This window comes from Filicampus tigris, chromosome 7 (genome assembly GCF_054856515.1).
Source record: "Filicampus tigris isolate MCC_2025a chromosome 7, RoL_Ftig_1.0, whole genome shotgun sequence".
NCBI classification, from domain to species: Eukaryota; Metazoa; Chordata; class Actinopteri; order Syngnathiformes; family Syngnathidae; genus Filicampus; species Filicampus tigris.
In genome coordinates, this window is record NC_141223.1 from 25,134,716 (window position 1) to 25,152,500 (window position 17,785).

Genomic DNA, 17,785 nt, shown 5'->3' on the forward strand with positions numbered 1-17,785 from the left:
CACAGTTAGTTTCCCTAATGTGTTGCATAGTGCTCAACAGACAGCAGGGTAATTTTTGTTTATTTTTTTTTCTACACTGAGAACTATAAAGCGTCCTAATGAAGTGCAATGGAGAGATATGCCTATGCAGCAGCAAAACAATATGAGGAATATGATAACAACCTGAATTGAAAAAAAGATGTTTTAACATCTCCGGCCTGCTTAGGAGAGGGAGAAACAAAGAGAGTGCAAGGGAATGGTGGAGGGGAGGCAAGTGCTAAATGTAAATCAGAGGTGAAACAGGTAAACGCAAACATCTACTCATTAAAAGTGACAACCACAGAAAGAAAAAAAACCAAACACCATTTTCGCTCTCTCTCTGTCAGACAAACACAAACACACAAAAGCACTGCTCATTGTGTGATAACCCCTAAAACACTTTTATCAGCTTAAAGCTTTGATGCCACCCGTGTACCCAACTTCAAACTACCCTCAGATGGCTCACGGACCACACTCATGAATACTTTATGATTAGAATTTGAATGTTACTCAAGTTTTCAAGCGCTGCGGAGGAGATGAAGATGGCAGTGAGTAAATTTACCGAGCTCATGTGTGAGACTTTTAGGGCAACTGTGTGTCTGGCTTTCCTGCTTAGGTGTGAATAATTACCATCTGCCATCTTTCCAAAGATCTCATTGGCTGTCCACAGACTTTGGCCAGCAATATTAGGTCACATTACACCCCAAGTATCAATTTCTCTGTGTTGTTAACAACACAGAGAAATTGATAATTGATACATTTAAGTCAATATTGTGAGATTCATTTGTGTGCGTGTGCGTGTGCGCGCCCTCACGGTCTCACGGTCCAGATGCTTGTTGACCTTGACGATCCCGCTGAGCGGGTCGATGAAGAACTGGTTGTCTCGGTCCCCACTCACAATGGAGTAGAGGATGGCCCCATTCAGCTGACTGTCCATGTCTTCTGCTACCAACTGCAAAGCACGCACATACACGTGTAAGCGCACACACATGCACGTCACAAGACAAATATCAATCTCTTCACATTCAAATTTCAGGTTTCAGGGATTTACATCCTTTGTATTTTTCTCAAATTTACGCTCTGGGGATCAATAAAAGTCTTTCAGTTCCTCACTTGATTAAAACTTTACTGGTAAGAGTACAGCAAATGTGTGCTAAGTTACTGAATTGTTATAATAGTATGGTAAGTAATAAACAATAAATATCAGTATTATTACTCATGAAATTCATGAAGTTATATTAGCAATAAACACTTTATTTACTCCTTCATTATCACATTTGTAACAATTCATTCAGTTCATATTTTATATGCATTTTTTATTACTTACCCTATCCTTCCTAATTGTATTGCCCCATTGTAGTTTATTCTCTTGTATTTGAAAACCCTTAATTATGCATGTGTGTATGGATATACTGTATAAATGCATGTATGCATAATGCATACACGTACTCAATCATGGGATCCTTTTATTTTCATATATCATTTAAAGTGCAAATACCACCATCTTAAATTGTGAAATGTAAAGCAACTAACCCGAATACTCAAGAGTTAATTCAAAGCAGGTGACGCGCAGTGTGTAAGCCGCTGGTCTGCCCGGGCAGAAACGCTGATTTCAAATTAATTCGCCTTGCTAATCTTCTCTGATTCATTTATCTATCATTTCAATGTAGTCTTTTTTCCTTTTGACTTGAAAGTCAAAACGTTATAAATAGGTCAAATTTCAGTTGATGTTAAATGCCCAAAATCCAAATCCGGATTAGATTTGGATGGTTGCTCGTTCTTCTAGTCTTGGCCGCAGCCACTGGTGGTGGGCTGGGTGCTATGGTGGTGGGTGGTGGGTGGTGCGTGGGTGGGAGGGGGGTTTGATTTTCCCTAGTCCGCGTGACAATGTGTGACCGCACGGTCTTAATTTGATTCAACTAGTAAGTGTGCTAAGCGTACCACTTAACTAAAACTCATATTATATATTACTTGTTAGATTTTTTTTTTTTGTTGTTGAACAGTATTAACTGTAAATGGCAGGATAATGTGGGAGGGATTAATCATGATGTCTCGGTTTATTAAGAGGTCATGCATGACTCATCCGCCGATTTGAACATACCTGTACGACAGACTCTCCAATGGTTGCATCCTCTGACACAACAGTCGTATAAAGGTCACGGCTGAACATGGGGGCATTGTCATTGACGTCTGTTACATTTATGTTCACTGTAGTAATGGCACTCAATGGAGGCGTACCCCCATCTTGAGCCTCCACTGTTAAGAAGTAGTCCTTGCAGGTTTCATAATCTAATGACTGGGCAACTATAATGGCACCTACAGGGAGGTGAGCAGAGGAAAAAAAACACCACTGATGAATATGACACATTGCAGCACAATGCTATTCAAAAATGCTAAAAACTAGAAAATGCCATTTCTGGAGAAACCGCATGTGTGAATGCTGCAATTGTGAATGAAAAAATCTGGAATCATGTGGAATGGTATTGAATGCAATGAAATGATGGGGAACGATATTGAATGTTACAGAATCATTTGGAATGATATACTGTACAATGGCTTTGAAATTCAAAGTTTGAATGATGTGGAATCACTTTTAATGATATTTGGGGGAAATGTGCAATATGTTGGTGAAAATGTGGAATAGTACACTTAGCTACACTTAGAGAGACAGTTCTCAAGTGAGTTACAAGTGAAACAATACCAACAACAATAGCTGTCATACTCACCAGAAAGAGAATGGATACTGAACTTTCCATGCTCATTGCCTGATCGTATACTGTAGGTAATCTCAGCATTGGTTCCTATGTCTTTGCTAGCAGCGTACACTGTGAGCATCTTGGTGCCCACCGCCACATCTTCTGGTATGGTCACTAACTGATCTCGGCGTTCAAACACGGGCGGGTTGTCATTTATGTCCAGTACAGTGATTGTAACATTGACCAATGAAGAGAGGGACACAGGTGAACCCTGATCTGATGCGCGGACTTTTATCTGATAAGACGGTTGAATCTCTCTGTCGAGGATGCGTTCGAGCACAATGATGCCTGTTGACTTATCAATAGAGAATGAACCATCAGCAGAGTCCGCTAAGGAGTAAACAACCGTACGTCCTGGACCAGCTGCACAGACAAAATAAGTAACTTGTTATTTTAAAGAAAAAAAAACATCAACAAACAAACATCTGACCAAGAATAGTTAAAAAAACAAACAAACAGGATAACAACTAGTACTATAGACCGGTGGTTTTCAAACTTTTTCAAGGCATATTTCTTTCATTGAAAAAATCCCGCGGCACACCACCAGCTGAAATTGTGAAAAAAAAGCTTATTTTAACAATATGAGTGTTATATTGTTTATATAAGCATTGTTTAACATTGAAAATGACGTTATATTATAACGTCTTGAATAGGACTTAAATAAACACAAAGAAAAAAGTATTTTAGAATGTTTCATATTGATACTTATTCAGTGTAAAACATGGGCCTGTTTGGATAAACATGCGTCACTAATTCGCTTGCCTCTAAACAAAGACAATTAGCTAACTGCTGCTGCTACCTGCTGGTATGGAACAGTACTACAATGTAGTAAAGACATGATTACACTGCCAGGCGCTAGACCGCACAGGCACACAAATTTGATAATTTCTCAACAGAGTTTGAAAAACACTGCTATAGACCACATACAGTCCAAACATCCCAATTATCCTTTCAAAAGTTTGATGCAGCCTGCATCCAACCTCTTCCATGGCAAAGTAGAATTGAATACTTTTTTTGAATACTTCAAAAACTACCTTTAACATACTAAAAGGGAAGTCAACCCAAACATTTTTTTTTCAAGAATATGTTCCCAGGAGGCCCACTAGTTCAAACATTCTGATTAATTTTGTGTTTGTGGAATATAAGTTAAGCAGCAAAATGCACTAGTTTTCAGCCATCTAGGGGGGCAGCCATTTTGTCTTCTGTCGACTGAAAATGAGATCACAATTGCTCACCACGACCAATCACGGCTGACCGTGATTGGTCGTTGTGAGCAGTTGTGATGTCATTTTCAGTCGACAGAAGACAAAATGGCCACCCCTGGAGATGGCTAAAAACGAGTGGATTAACACTTATTCCACAAACGCAATATTTATCAGAATGCCCTGTTACAACTAGTGGGCTTGCATAGAACATATTCTTGAAAAAAGAAGGTTTGCGTTGACTTCCCGCTTTTAAAATACAGTATTATACGGGCTATAAGGCGCACCTTTATATAAGACGCACTATTTTAAAAGAAAAAAAAAACATTAAAAAAACATATATGTTAGCCGCACCTATCTATGTTGAAAAATAGGGCCCGTGCACGGCATGTCATCGCTGAAGTCGCTACCAGGGTAGTATATTGAGAGTGCACTGGAGGCAACGTGACTACTGTTGTTGCACGCAAGACAAACTCTGCTTGATTTAGACGGCCGAAATATATAAACATGGTGAACCGTTGCTGTGTTAGGGGGTCCAGCAATTTTTATAGATTTTTATAGGTTTCCTGCTTGGCGGAAAACCAAGGGGACCCTTGTTTTGAGCATGTCAAAACAAAGTCGGATGGCTTGGATATCGGCTGTAAGATGAAAACATTTCACCATATATAGTCCGGAAAATACAGTACTCTAATGTACCAGTACATTTTTTCTACCAAAACAATGTCATACATATTAAAGCTGAACTTCATTTATGTCTTGATATGATAGTGACCTTTGCAATGTCTAATTTGATTTGATTCAGGAAACAGAGGGAAATAGTAGTAGTATTTATAAAATCGCAATTATTGAAATGAAACATCACCTTCGTCGGGGTCAATGGCTTGGATACGAGTGAGAAGGGCTTTAGTGGCGGTGTCTTCGTATACACTTGCTGTATAGTGTGGCAGGGTAAAGACTGGCGGGTTGTCATTCACATCCGTCACTTCCACCCACACCTCAGCACGGCACCACCGCCCACCACCATCAGTTGCCAGGGCAACCAGCCAGTAGTTGGGTGTCACCTCTCGATCCAGAACTACAGATGACTTGATCCCACCTGATTAATAAAGTTATTAACAGCATGTGGAAGAATAACAAATTGAAGGAAATGGGTAGGGGTGATTTGTTTGAAGGTGTGAACAATGAAGGCCTAGTAGATGCTGAACTATTTTACACATTACCACAGATTGTTTTGAGTTTAATTTCATATACAATACATGCAGTAAATACACACTGTATTACACAGTGCAAAGGTATATAGTGTTAAAAAAGAAAATCTGAAGTATGGGCTGCATAGTTTATTAGTAGAAGGCTCAGCTGTGCTTGAGTGTAAAAAAATAGCGTATCCTGATTTTCGTGCCGGTGCAAGCCTTGTTTCACCTTTCGCTGAAGTCTTCATTCAACTTTATGATGACCTTGGAGTTCCCTTTTTGTTAGAATTTTACAACAAATATGTATAATTGGCGTCCGCTGATAGTGTAGTGGTACACACGCCTGAGTTGTGTGCGGGCAGCGTGGGATCAATTCCCGCTCAGTGACAGTGTCTATGTGTGCCCTGCGACTGGCTGGCGACCAGTTCGGGTTGTAGTCTGCCTTCGCCCATTGACGGCTGGGATAGGCTCCAGCAACTCCCCGCGACCCTATATAGGATAAGCGGTTTGGAAAATGACATGACATGACATGTATAATTGGCAAACAATAATAATGATAAAATATGCAAATGTGAAAAATTGTTTAATAAACATATACTTAAAGATGTTTAAGAAACAAAGTTAAGAGTTGTAATTTTTTTTCACATTATGACGCCAATATTTTCCTTTTTGCTTAAAATGAATATCAGCTCCAAATATCGGTTATCAGCCCCCTTGACTGCTAATAATCGGTATCGGCATCGGCCCAGAAAAAAAAACAAACATATCGGCCTGTCTCTAGTTTCCAAGTTCCCACTTCACAGCACCGATCTGTGACCTCTCTGGCAAACTTTACATCAACCACCCGTGGAGGTCTGCCTGCAGTCCTTTATAAAAATACCGTACTTAATGTGCTTTGTCCGCCTGTTTGGACTCGCGCAAATCAGTTTCTTCAAGGACTGCGCCTCTCATGCAACAATTTAAAAGGGAATAAGAGGAGCCGCTCAGATTGGGAAAATGACCTTTTTTAAATGCACCATGCTGTGCTGGCTTGCACGGGGGTCTGTGAAAATACCAAAACAAGGTGTAGCCTGCCACTGCGCAGATTTGGAACGCGGATTGCGCTAGACTTGCACTGTGCACGAAAATAGAGCCCTTTATCTACGTTACATTCCTACCGGTGTCTGGGTCTATACTGAAGTCATGGGATCCAGGGCCATGCAAGGAGTACTGGATCCAAGCACTGATGCCCACATCTTTATCAGTAGCACCAACCCTTAGCAGCACAGTATTCACAGGGACATTTTCTGGAACGGATGCAGTATAGAGTGCCTGTGGACATACATTCACAAACACACGCAGACACACAGCCCTCCGATTAAATCATTTATGAAGGTTTGACACCAGCTTGCTACATTGAGTCTGAAATAATTTATTGTCCTCTGATACAGCCAAATCCAGTGCATCCAAAAAACAAAGACAGTAGCCAACAGCAAGCTTAATAGTCACCTGGTCACAGATGGGTTTGTTATCATTGGCGTCCATCACTGTGACCTCCACAGTTGCTTGGGAAACAAAAAGTCCATCGCTTGCAGTGACATTAATAATGTAGAGGTTACGTTCCTCCCTGTCCAGCAGCCCTTTCACGTACATTTTCCATTCACCCTGAACGAGACCCAGCGCAAACACACCACGATAGTTCCCACCTGCAAAACAGACAAACACAGAGCAATCAATCTGGTGTCGGAGTAGTTTACACAATTTGTCCTTTGACAATTACAACTGACCAGACGATGCAAGCAAATATTCTGAACATTAATTTATGCTAGGTTATTATTAATTATGAGTATGCATGTAAATAATCCAATATATTCATGGTTCACAACATAGTGTAATCAGGTTCATTTCAATCGAGACCACTATTAACAAGAAATGCACACATAGCATTCAAACTTTAAAATGTAAATAGCTTGCCATTTCAGCAACAATAAATGGCAGAGCTCAAGAAAATCATAACCGAAAGAGCCTACTGTATACTTTTCCATGATTTGATTTGAGCAAGGATTTGAAACACAAGTGTTAGACATGCACACTTTGGTAGTTTCTGAGGGTGTGCACTCGACGGTTCGATTTGATAGTGGAACAATTTGGTTGGGTGTGACACAGTGAGATTACAATTCGATTTGATATATAGTATGGCTCAGTATGTATCATGCGATTACTCTTTTGTTGTTATTTTACACACAGTTGAATGAATTCGTCAGTACTGTAAATGTGCCAATTCCTTCTAAGATATATCTCTCCAATAAAAGACAATTCGATACGTATATCGATGCATTTCAAAGTGGAACTATTCGGTTCGACTTGATGCATTCGCACCCTTTAAATCAAAAAACGTTTTTCCAGTTCAAACCGTTTTTTGTTACACCCATAGTAGTTTCCCACTATCATGTGTAGAAAGCATAGACCGCAGTGACTGGCGCATTTATCTATTTCAACTTTGTCATTCTTCATCGATTCCTTAGTTTCGATATATCAAGTGTGCTCAGCTAATAATACGAAGCAGCCAATATATGTACAAATGTGTTTTTATGGCTAAATTTAGCTGTTGCGGCTTTTAACCATTGTGTTGTGTTTGTATTTTTTTTACTCAGCCAGTGTTGATGGGCCTGGTGGACCCACTAGAGTTTGGGGTTTTCAAAACAACACAATCAAATAATTTTCTGTTAAAATACTCAACATATTTTTGTCACCCAATCCCAATCGCGAGTCATATGAACAGCAAACATTAATATTTGCCCTTTACCTTCGTTAGATCACATTTATGAAATCATGTGCTGCTCGTTTTTAAAAGATAAAATGTAATTTAAAGAAAAAAAAGTGTGTTATCACCAGAGAGGAAGGTTTCTGATATACCTTGGGTCATTTTTCTTTTGATAAAAACTGGATCCACAGACCCGAACACCATTCCATAATCAGATGTGCTCTGTGCTTGGGAAATTACGGTATGTTAATTATTGTTATTTTATAGTTTAGTTTAATTTACAATTATCTTAATTATTTATAATGTAAGTACAGTATGATTGTTTTCTTTTCTGTCAAGGACATTTAGTTGGATGACTAATCCTGGGCACCAAAACTATGGTTCATTTGACAAATCAAAATGTCACTCTGTTTAATTCACACGTTAAATTCATTCATATTTATTGTGCAATTATTTTTTGTCTGCCTACTCGTTACAGACACTTTCTCATTTCATTGTTTTGGATGTAATGGTGGCTAGTCTGAAGTGCAAGTGTGCCTGGAGGTTTACATTTCCTTCATAAAAATTAAGTAATGTAATATGTTATCGCTAACATTTTATGAAGAAAACACATTCAAATTGTTAAATGGTCAGTGATTGTCATGTATTTTATCCATCCATCAATTATCCAAACCGCTTATGCTCAGTCGTAGGCGTACTGGAGCCTATCCCAGCTGTCTTTGGGCAGTAGGCGGGGTACACTCTGAATTGGTTGCCAGCCAATCGCAGGGCACACAGAGACAAACAACTATTCACACTCACAATCATACCTTGGAACAATTTGTGTCATGTGTCATGTTTTTGGAATGTGGGAGGAAACCAGAGTACCCGGAGAAAGCCCGCGTGGGTTTTCTCCAGGTACTCCTTGTATCTTTGAACACAAAACTTTGCAGTTCATTGCAATGTAATTAAGAGAAGGAATTGCTCCCATAAAACGTTATTCATTAGATCTTTTATCTCCTGTCTTTTGGTGGTGCCTCTCTCGGTCTCGTGGGAAGTTCCAACTTCATTGTCATCTTGTTTGTCAATGAATTATGTAATCCTTTCATCTTAATGCATTCCATTTAATCAAGTACAAGACTGATCCGCTTTCACGATCTTTCATTGTTTCTTTTCTTCTCGATATGCAGTAAACTGTATCTCTGTGTGTCAGTGGACTTTTAGGTTTTTCCACTAAAGTTAAACATACAAATTAAACTGTTACATTTGGAAAATATTATGGCATAGTACTCATTAATTTCCTGGGGAAAGCCCTCAATGAATGTTTGGCTAACCTCATAATTATACTCCAGAAAAAAAACGTTTGCTGCAGATGTTTTTAGTTTACCACAGTGTTTAAAAACAAATATGATGTTTATTATTTGTTTGACCTTAGGAGAAAGTTAGACTGTTAGATGATCTCAGCCATTAAACATTTTTGCAGCAAATGTTTCTCTGTGAAAATCTTTCCAAATAAAACAATGCCATGGTATTTCTTTACCTTAACCATTGGCCTACCCAATCTTTTACACTGATGCACATTCTAGGAAGCCAGAACTCAAATGTTAACATCATTTTAAATTATTTCAAATACAATACAATTAAAAAATAATTGTTCTTACCAGTAATGTGATAGCTGACTTGTCGGTTAATGGCAGAGCTGTCATCATCTTTTGTGTTCAGCACAGCAACCACTTCTCCTGGTGAGTCACTCTCATTAACTGTACCAACATACCGTTGCTCCAGGAAAATGGGTGGGTTGTCGTTGATGTCTGATACTGCCACCGTAACAGTGGTAGTGCTGGAAAGAGATAATGCCTCCCCGAGATCTGAGGCGACCACTGTGAATGTGTATGATGGATTGGACTCATGGTTCAGGTTCTTACGTGTGGAAATCCAGCCTGCGTTGGAGTCAATACTGAACATTCCACTTAATGTATTGGAATCAACCTCTGAATGAATGAATGTCCCAAGACTATATGTTACTTGTCCATTGGCAGCTGAGTCTGGGTCATGCGCTTGGACTTGAATAACTCTGGTTCCAATTGGCATTCCTTCCAAAACAGTGGCTTCATAGGAGATGGCCTCAAAGGATGGTTTATTGTCATTTAGGTCCAGTACTTTAACATTAACATCAACAGAAGTTACAGAATCCAACTTGGCCTGTTGCACAGTGGCAATAACTTTGAAGTGGTATTCTTTGATATACTCATGGTCCAAGAGCTTATCAATCTTTATAACACCAGTCTCTTTTTCAATCACGAACACCTCATCTTTGTTGTTTTTGCCATTCTCTCCATTAATTAGGGAGAATGCAGCTGTAAGGTCCAATCCAGCGGGGGCTTTAAGGCGGACCGTACCAATAGCATAGCCTATCAGTGTGTCCTCCGGTATGCTAAATAAATATGGATGATGACTAAATGAGGGAATGATGGAATCGGGAGAAAGAACATGAATGTAGACTGACACTAGAGAGTGGCGAACTGGATTTCCACCATCCACAGCTTTTACAAAAAAAGATAACACAGAGTTTCTCAAATGGCTGAAGCTTCCTTTTGTCACCATCCAGCCATTTTCAGGATCAATCTCCAAAATGTCTGCCACGGGGACATGTGCCTCACTGTAGAGCGAATATGTAACTCTGGCATTGTTACCATCATCAGGATCATTGGCCTGAATCTGTGTCACTAAAAAACCATTAGCAACATCTGATTTGACAGAAGCTCTGTATTCAGTGGCACTAAAATGAGGTGCATTATCATTGTCATCCAAAAGTGTAACTTGTACTGTACAGTAAGAAACGCGTCCACCTGAGTCTTGGGCGAGCACAGTCAATACTATGTCTTTATTTGCAGGGTCCTCACGATCAAGCTTTTCCACTGTGGAGATTTGGCCGCTTGCATCAATGCTGAACTGGTTCTTGCCAACATCGTTGACAAAGGAATAATCAACGTGACCAAAAACACCGGGGTCTGCATCTGCTGCCTTTACCTTTAATGTAAAAAAGAAAAAATATATATATATGTGAAATTACAGTAAAATAGGCAAATCAATTAACTAATCCAATACCTGCATTTATTCTTACCTGGATAACTTTGGTTCCCGCTGCAGCATTTTCTCTCAGCTCTGCTTCATATACATTCTGTCCAAACATCGGGCTATACAAGTTGGCTCCCAACACTTTAACGTGCACTTGTGCAGTGCTGGTGAAAACCCCATCTGACACTGAAACATTAAGGCTGTAAACAGGTTCCATCCTTTCTTTGTTGTGGCTGGACAAAGTAATAATTCCAGTCTTTTTTTCCATCACAAAGTTCATTCTTTCATTTCCAGACAAAATACTGTACTCCAGCTTGTCAAAATCAGAGTTGTCTGCATCCGAGGCTTGGACGCAGGTTACAAATTGACCCTTTGGTGCCAGCTCATTTACATGGGCTTCATAAAGAAGCTGGTTGAAAACTGGAGGATTGTCATTTGTGTCATTCACCACAACTGTGACAGACATGTCACTACTTAAAGGTGGAAAGCCATTATCAGTAGCTCTGACCATGAAGTCATACTTCTGGACTTGTTCATAGTCCAGCACACGGGCCGTCAGAATCAGTCCACTGCTGCTGTCGATGTGAAAATAGTCTGTGTTGTTGTGTGAATCGGATAAGATCTGGTAAAGAACAACATTATTCTTCTCTGAGTCTTGGTCAGTAGCTATTACCTGAAGCGCTGGAGTCCCAATCACGGCTGTTTCCGATAGAACTACATAGTAGGACATTTTCTGGAAGATGGGGACATTGTCATTAACATCCTGAATGGCCACATTCACATCGACCTCAGAACGGGCACCGGTTAAATAGTCAGTTGCTCTGACGGTCAGGTGATAATATGATGCTATTTCAAAGTCCAAAGAATGGATGACACTTATGACTCCAGTGTCAAAACCAATGTCAAACTGAAGGGATGGATCTCCATCGACAATTGTGTAAAATATACTCTGACCTTCAGGACTAGTTGCATTAATACCAAGGACAGGTGTGTGCACTGCCACATCCTCATTAACAGACACCAAATAAAAAGATTTGTCAAAGACAGGCATGGCTTTGTTGACAACTGTAATAGGAAATTCAATTGTAGAAGAGAGAGGTGGATAACCACCATCTCTGGCATATATCACCATCAGGTATTCCATATTAGACAAGTCAGACTCAAAGGCCCTCTTGAGTTTAAGATTGCCTGTTTGTCGATTTATTTCAAAATGACCATGGTCATCCTTGAGGTAATAAGACACCACTCCATTAATTCCTTTATCCCCATCAATTGCCATGACTTTGAAAATGTGGGATCCTGGCTCAGCTTCTACTTGAACAGCCGCATAATAAGGAAGTCCAACAAATATAGGGGCATTGTCGTTGATATCTTCCACCTGGACTTTCACCATAACTCTGGCTACATGCAAACGGTCATGCTCCCTCCTTGCCTCAACAATCAGTTCATAGAATTCTTGCTCTTCACGGTCAAAAGGTAAACCTGTGGTTTGGATCACCCCTGAAGTTGGACGTATTTTAAAGCGTTTACCAGGGTTCAACAATGCGTACTTGAGTGGTTCATTCAGACGGTTTCCAACAGCATTGACAACTGCCACCTTGGTGATGTTAGATACATTCTCTTGAATCGAGGAAGTGTAAAGATTATTAGTGAAGCTTAGACCAGAATCTAGAGCATCTCGCACCAGAATGGTTACCATAGCTGTGGTGGAAAATTTCCCATCTGAGACTTTGACACTGAAGCGGAAGCGTTCTCTGGAAAAACTGTTGTTTTTAACAAATATAATACCATTGGAAGGTTTGATAGAAAAATGTTCCAGCGCTCCATCTGTGAAGGAGTAGGTGAGTCCTATAGAATGATTGTCTGGGTCTATGGCTGACACCTGCAACGCTTCCACTCCCACATAGGTGGGAAGAAGCACGACTGTTTCATAGTTAGTCTGGGTGAAACAAGGCGGTGAGTCATTTGTGTCTATGACTTGTACTGTGACCTCAGTTGGGCGGTCTGCTGTTAACTGTGGTCTGCCATTATCCCTGACTTGAACATGGAAGTGGAAGATAGAAGATGTCTCATGGTCAAGATTTGCAATGGTCCTGATGGAGCCAGTACCTGAGTCGACTGTGAAAATAGTTTTTGCTGTGTCCTCAACAATCTGATATATGAGCAGAGCATTTTGGTTGTGATCAGCATCAGTGGCCCTGATAACTAGAGGGGAATCTTCGGTGTTTAAAACTAGACTGTTGACTGGTGCAGCTTCGCTGATGCTGCCATGATAGTGAAGTTGCTTGAACACTGGTGGGTTGTCATTTTCATCCAAAACATGTATCAAAAGTGTTGCATTGGAGGCCAAGCCAGCCATGTTGGTAGCCTGTACTGTGAGAGTAAAAGAGGCTCTAGCCTCATAGTCCAGAGACTTTTGAGTTGTAACTACTCCACTATACTGGTTTATCTGAAAAATTCGATCAGAGTTGCCTTGTTTGATATCATAGGTGAGCGTGGACTGACTGACTGCACTGACAGTGGTGACAGAGGTCCCAATCACTGCATTTTCTGTGATGTCGACTTGGTACTCAGGTTGAGGGAACTTTGGACCCGCATTGTTTGAAAGCGTGACAGCAATACGCACTATCGTGGTTGTGGACAGAGACGGGGAGCCATTGTCTGTGACTCTGATAGTGAGTATGTAGTGACCTATACTGGACAAGTCAAGGTCATGTGCAACTGTGATGATTCCCAAAGCTGGCTCAATATGAAATGAATTTCCAACGTTCCCTGTTGGAAAAGAAAACAAATGTTCATTTAAGAATAATAATTTGGAAGTATATTAAAACCCATTAGCTGCGCCAACCTGATTCAATGGAGTAGTGAAGCTCTCCATTCTTTCCTTTGTCTTTGTCCAAGGCAGTCACCTGTACAACAGCTGATCCCACGGCTGCTGACTCATAGACTGAACCCTCATACAGTGCACTTGTAAATATCGGTACATGGTCATTTATATCTTCTACCTCTACCAGCACACGAGCCAGGTTTTTCCGGTATGGGAATTCTTGGTCTTTAACCTGTGGGAGGACACATTGTCAAATGTTAGTATCAGTAATGGAGCCAGATGTTGGAAAAGTGCTTTCATTATTTAGATTGGCCTATACAGTAAGACTACATCCATATGAGCAATACATGCCTGCAGAAAGGTTTTAACATCTGTACCTTCTGCTGTAAATTCCCAAGTACAGTATACCGTAGAGTATACCTTATACCTTTTACATGTTTAACATTCAAACCTCCATGAATGTTTTTATAAAGGTTCCAAATACAAAGCATTCCAACATAGCAACTGATAACTGGCAGCTAATTCTTGCAATATTTACATTTCATTAACAACTCCTCTCTCTTGTCATCCTGAGTGCCAAGTTATTCCCCTCTGTGTGTGTATGTGTACGTGTTAATTGTAGGTTTGGCCAGCACATGGACGTGATTCTACCAATTAGCAGCTGCCTGTCTAGCTAGTCTTGGACTCCACCACGCTTCCAGATCAGCAACACTCTTCATTGAATTTGTTGAATCAAGCCACTGAGAACATTTTTGTTTATATTCTGAAATACTTAGCCTGCCCTGTTCTGCATTATGTTCCTAGCCTGCCTCCTGCTCATCCCTTGCACACCTGCTTCGGATTCTGTTCCTGCCCGCCGGGAGCCTGCACCCTGATTCCTCTTTTCCCTCCCCTTTCCCTCCAGCCACAGCCATATCCACCACGTAACACAAAATATTTCTACATCATATTTTGCTGTACATTTCTTGTATTGCATACTAGCCTGATGTAAGACTGGAGATTAAATTAACAGGATAAACTGTCACTACATTTGCAAATGACAAATGACAGCCGATTATGCCAGAGCTCTTTTCTTGAAGAGCAATTGGAGGATTTACAGGTACTTAATATCTTATCGGTTTGTAAATCGATTACTGTTTTTAGGTGAGATTACATCCTTATGAGCATTATTCTTAGGATAAATGTAAAAAAATAACACATTCAACAGGTGGCCACTGCCAAAACTAGACCATGAGTCAGTCAATCTCCACCTGAAGATCTCTTACCATAACAGTAAGTATGTGCTGTGCACAAGCCTCATGGTCCAAACTCTGAGTTGTGTAGATGGTGCCCATGGTGGGGTGGATACGGAACAGCCGCATGCTGTTTGGGTCTATTGCACTCTGCAAGGAGTAGCTTAGCCGATGATATTCATCTCTGTCCAAGGCTAGGACCTGAACCACTTCAGTGTCCGGGGGTGTATCCTCAGAAATAGTGACATCATAAAATGGCTGGGAGAAGATGGGAGCATTGTCATTGTTGTCTGTGACAGTGATGTGAACCTTCAGCATGGAGAGAAAAGTCAGAGAGAAGAGATATCACCGTTGAGTGGTCGTATTATTACATACACTTGAAAGTACATGTATGGATGCTTTGAAGTTACATACATAATTTCAGTTGAAATTGACATTCTGTTGGATGTTTTGTAACAGAATGTGATAATCCTTGCATCTGAACACAGTGGCTTGTTCCTTACATGTAAATGAAATGGTTTCAAGTGGCTGGGATTCTTTGGGTGTGGATTACAAAATCCACTGTGTCAGGAATTTCAATTGCACAGACTTTACAAATGTAGAGTGCGCGTATATATATATATATATATATATATATATATATATACATACATATATATATACATATATATATTTATATATATATATATACATATATATATACATATATATATATATATATATATATATATATATATATATATATATATATATATATATATATATAGGCGGCACGGTGGTCGACTGGTTAGTACGTCCGCCTCACAGTTCAGAGGTCGTGGGTTCGATCCCGGCTCCGGCCTCCCTGTGTGGAGTTTGCATGTTCTCCCCGTGCCTGCGTGGGTTTTCTCCGGGCACTCCGGTTTCCTCCCACATTCCAAAAACATGCATGGTAAGTTGATTGGACTCTCTAAATTGCCCCTAGGTGTGATTGTGAGTGCGGATGTTTGTCTCTGTGTGCCCTGCGATTGGCTGGCAACCAGTTCAGGGTGTCCCCCGCCTACTGCCCAAAGACAGCTGGGATAGGCTCCAGCACGCCCCGCGACCCTTGTGAGGAGAAGCGGTACAGATAATGGATGGATGGATGGATATATATATATATATATACATATATATCTTTCTCAAGAATATGTTCTATGCAAACCCACTAGTTGAAACAAGGCATTCTGATAAATATTGAGTTTGTGGAATAAGAACTAATCCACCCTTTTTAGCCATCACTGGGAGCAGCCATTTTGTCACGTCTGTCGACTGAAAATGACATCACAGTTGCTCAAGGCTCAGGAAACGACCAATCACAGCTCACATGTTTTCTGAAACTGAGCCATGATTGGTCGTTATTTGAGCCCTTGGGACATCTGTGAGGGGGCCTGCATAGAACATATTCTTGAAAAAAATATGTTTTGGTTGACTTCCCCTTCAATTGAAAAAAGCCTTTCAAGCCAACCTTTCAAACACTCACACACATCCGCGCACACACATACGCACACACACAATCATTTAGATTAGTGTTGTTCTGACAGATTAATTCATTGCTTCTTCTGGCTGAGGTGACTTGTTGCTCAAGCTCCGCTTGGTTTTCTGGACTGTGCTTTAAACTTGGGAGGATCTATTACGAGGGCTGTTATTTTTATGGATGTCACTTTTATTGCGCTCTGGCAATGACTGCGACTAAAGAGATTATTACTCGTTGCTCCATTGTCTAATAAAGTTACTTTGTTTATCAAAATTATGTTGTGGGTATATTCTAATGTAAATAATGTCAGAAAAATGAATGAGAAACAGTTGGTGGACCGCTGAGATTGTCCCGTGCGGCTCTCGCGCTGCATGTGTGTCGTGCTGTTTAAAAATACAGCTGGTTTGGAGCAAACCAACCCGGCAACCCGGAAGTCGACTTTTTCATCCATGGGGGAATTATGTCAACACGCACCACATAAGCTCATTATTTTATTGATTTTGACTGTCTAGTATGTACTAATGTAACACATGATTGATTCACCGGTAGTTGCCAATTGATATTTTCATTTTTTTATATTAATTTGGGGATTGCATACATTATTTTGTATTTATTATTTTTCTAAAATGCTGCAAAATTGTTTTGTGAGCATATATTTATTTATTTATATTGTGCTTAAGTATTTCATGCTTTTTTAGTTGGTTTAGTACGGTGCATTTCCTGACCGAAGAAGAAAGGAGAGAGAGAGGCGAATTAGAGCGAGGCTGTTCTGTTGATTTCTGAATAAAGACGCAACAAAACACTGTCCTGCCGTGTCGGTTGTCTTTAGCAAGGAAGAGGCCAGAAGAAATACATAAAGTTAAACCTATATTGTAAGTCGCCATACCACGCCCTCCGAAGATAAGGAAGAACAACTTTTAAGGGTTACATTACCAACAAGTACGTCGTGAATATCACCAGGGCAGGCAGACTCAGCCGTGTAATTCATCCTCATCGTCAATATTTTGAAGCAGATGTAATGCCTCCTCTATTCTAAAGCTTTATTTTAATATACATGTATAGATCGTGGTGACCAGCAGCGTTTCATCAATCAATATATATATATATATATATATATATATATATATATATATATATATATATATATATATTTTTTTTTTTTTTTTTTTGTCGGAATCACTGACGGAACACCCCTTTTACAATCAGCAGAGGACCGGCCTAGAGGCGAGTACTATTCCACCTCAGTGAACCAGTTCACCTGATTT

The 17,785-nt window shown here is 40.1% G+C and overlaps 1 protein-coding gene across 8 annotated transcripts in view; it reads right to left on the reverse strand.

Moving 5' to 3' along the window:
* The window catches only part of fat3a (FAT atypical cadherin 3a), a 207,761-nt gene that overhangs the window by 35,567 nt on the left and 154,409 nt on the right, over nt 1-17,785 (reverse strand). For all 8 annotated transcript variants that reach the window (XM_086034902.1, XM_086034900.1, XM_086034897.1 and 5 more), the window contains 10 exons: nt 15,059-15,334; nt 13,815-14,025; nt 11,013-13,738; nt 9,550-10,918; nt 6,655-6,851; nt 6,324-6,477; nt 4,839-5,072; nt 2,745-3,137; nt 2,120-2,334; nt 833-970 (listed from right to left, as the gene is read on the reverse strand). In XM_086034902.1, the coding sequence (XP_085891028.1) occupies nt 833-970; nt 2,120-2,334; nt 2,745-3,137; nt 4,839-5,072; nt 6,324-6,477; nt 6,655-6,851; nt 9,550-10,918; nt 11,013-13,738; nt 13,815-14,025; nt 15,059-15,334 (5,913 nt within the window). The remainder of the gene's footprint in view (nt 1-832; nt 971-2,119; nt 2,335-2,744; nt 3,138-4,838; nt 5,073-6,323; nt 6,478-6,654; nt 6,852-9,549; nt 10,919-11,012; nt 13,739-13,814; nt 14,026-15,058; nt 15,335-17,785) is intronic.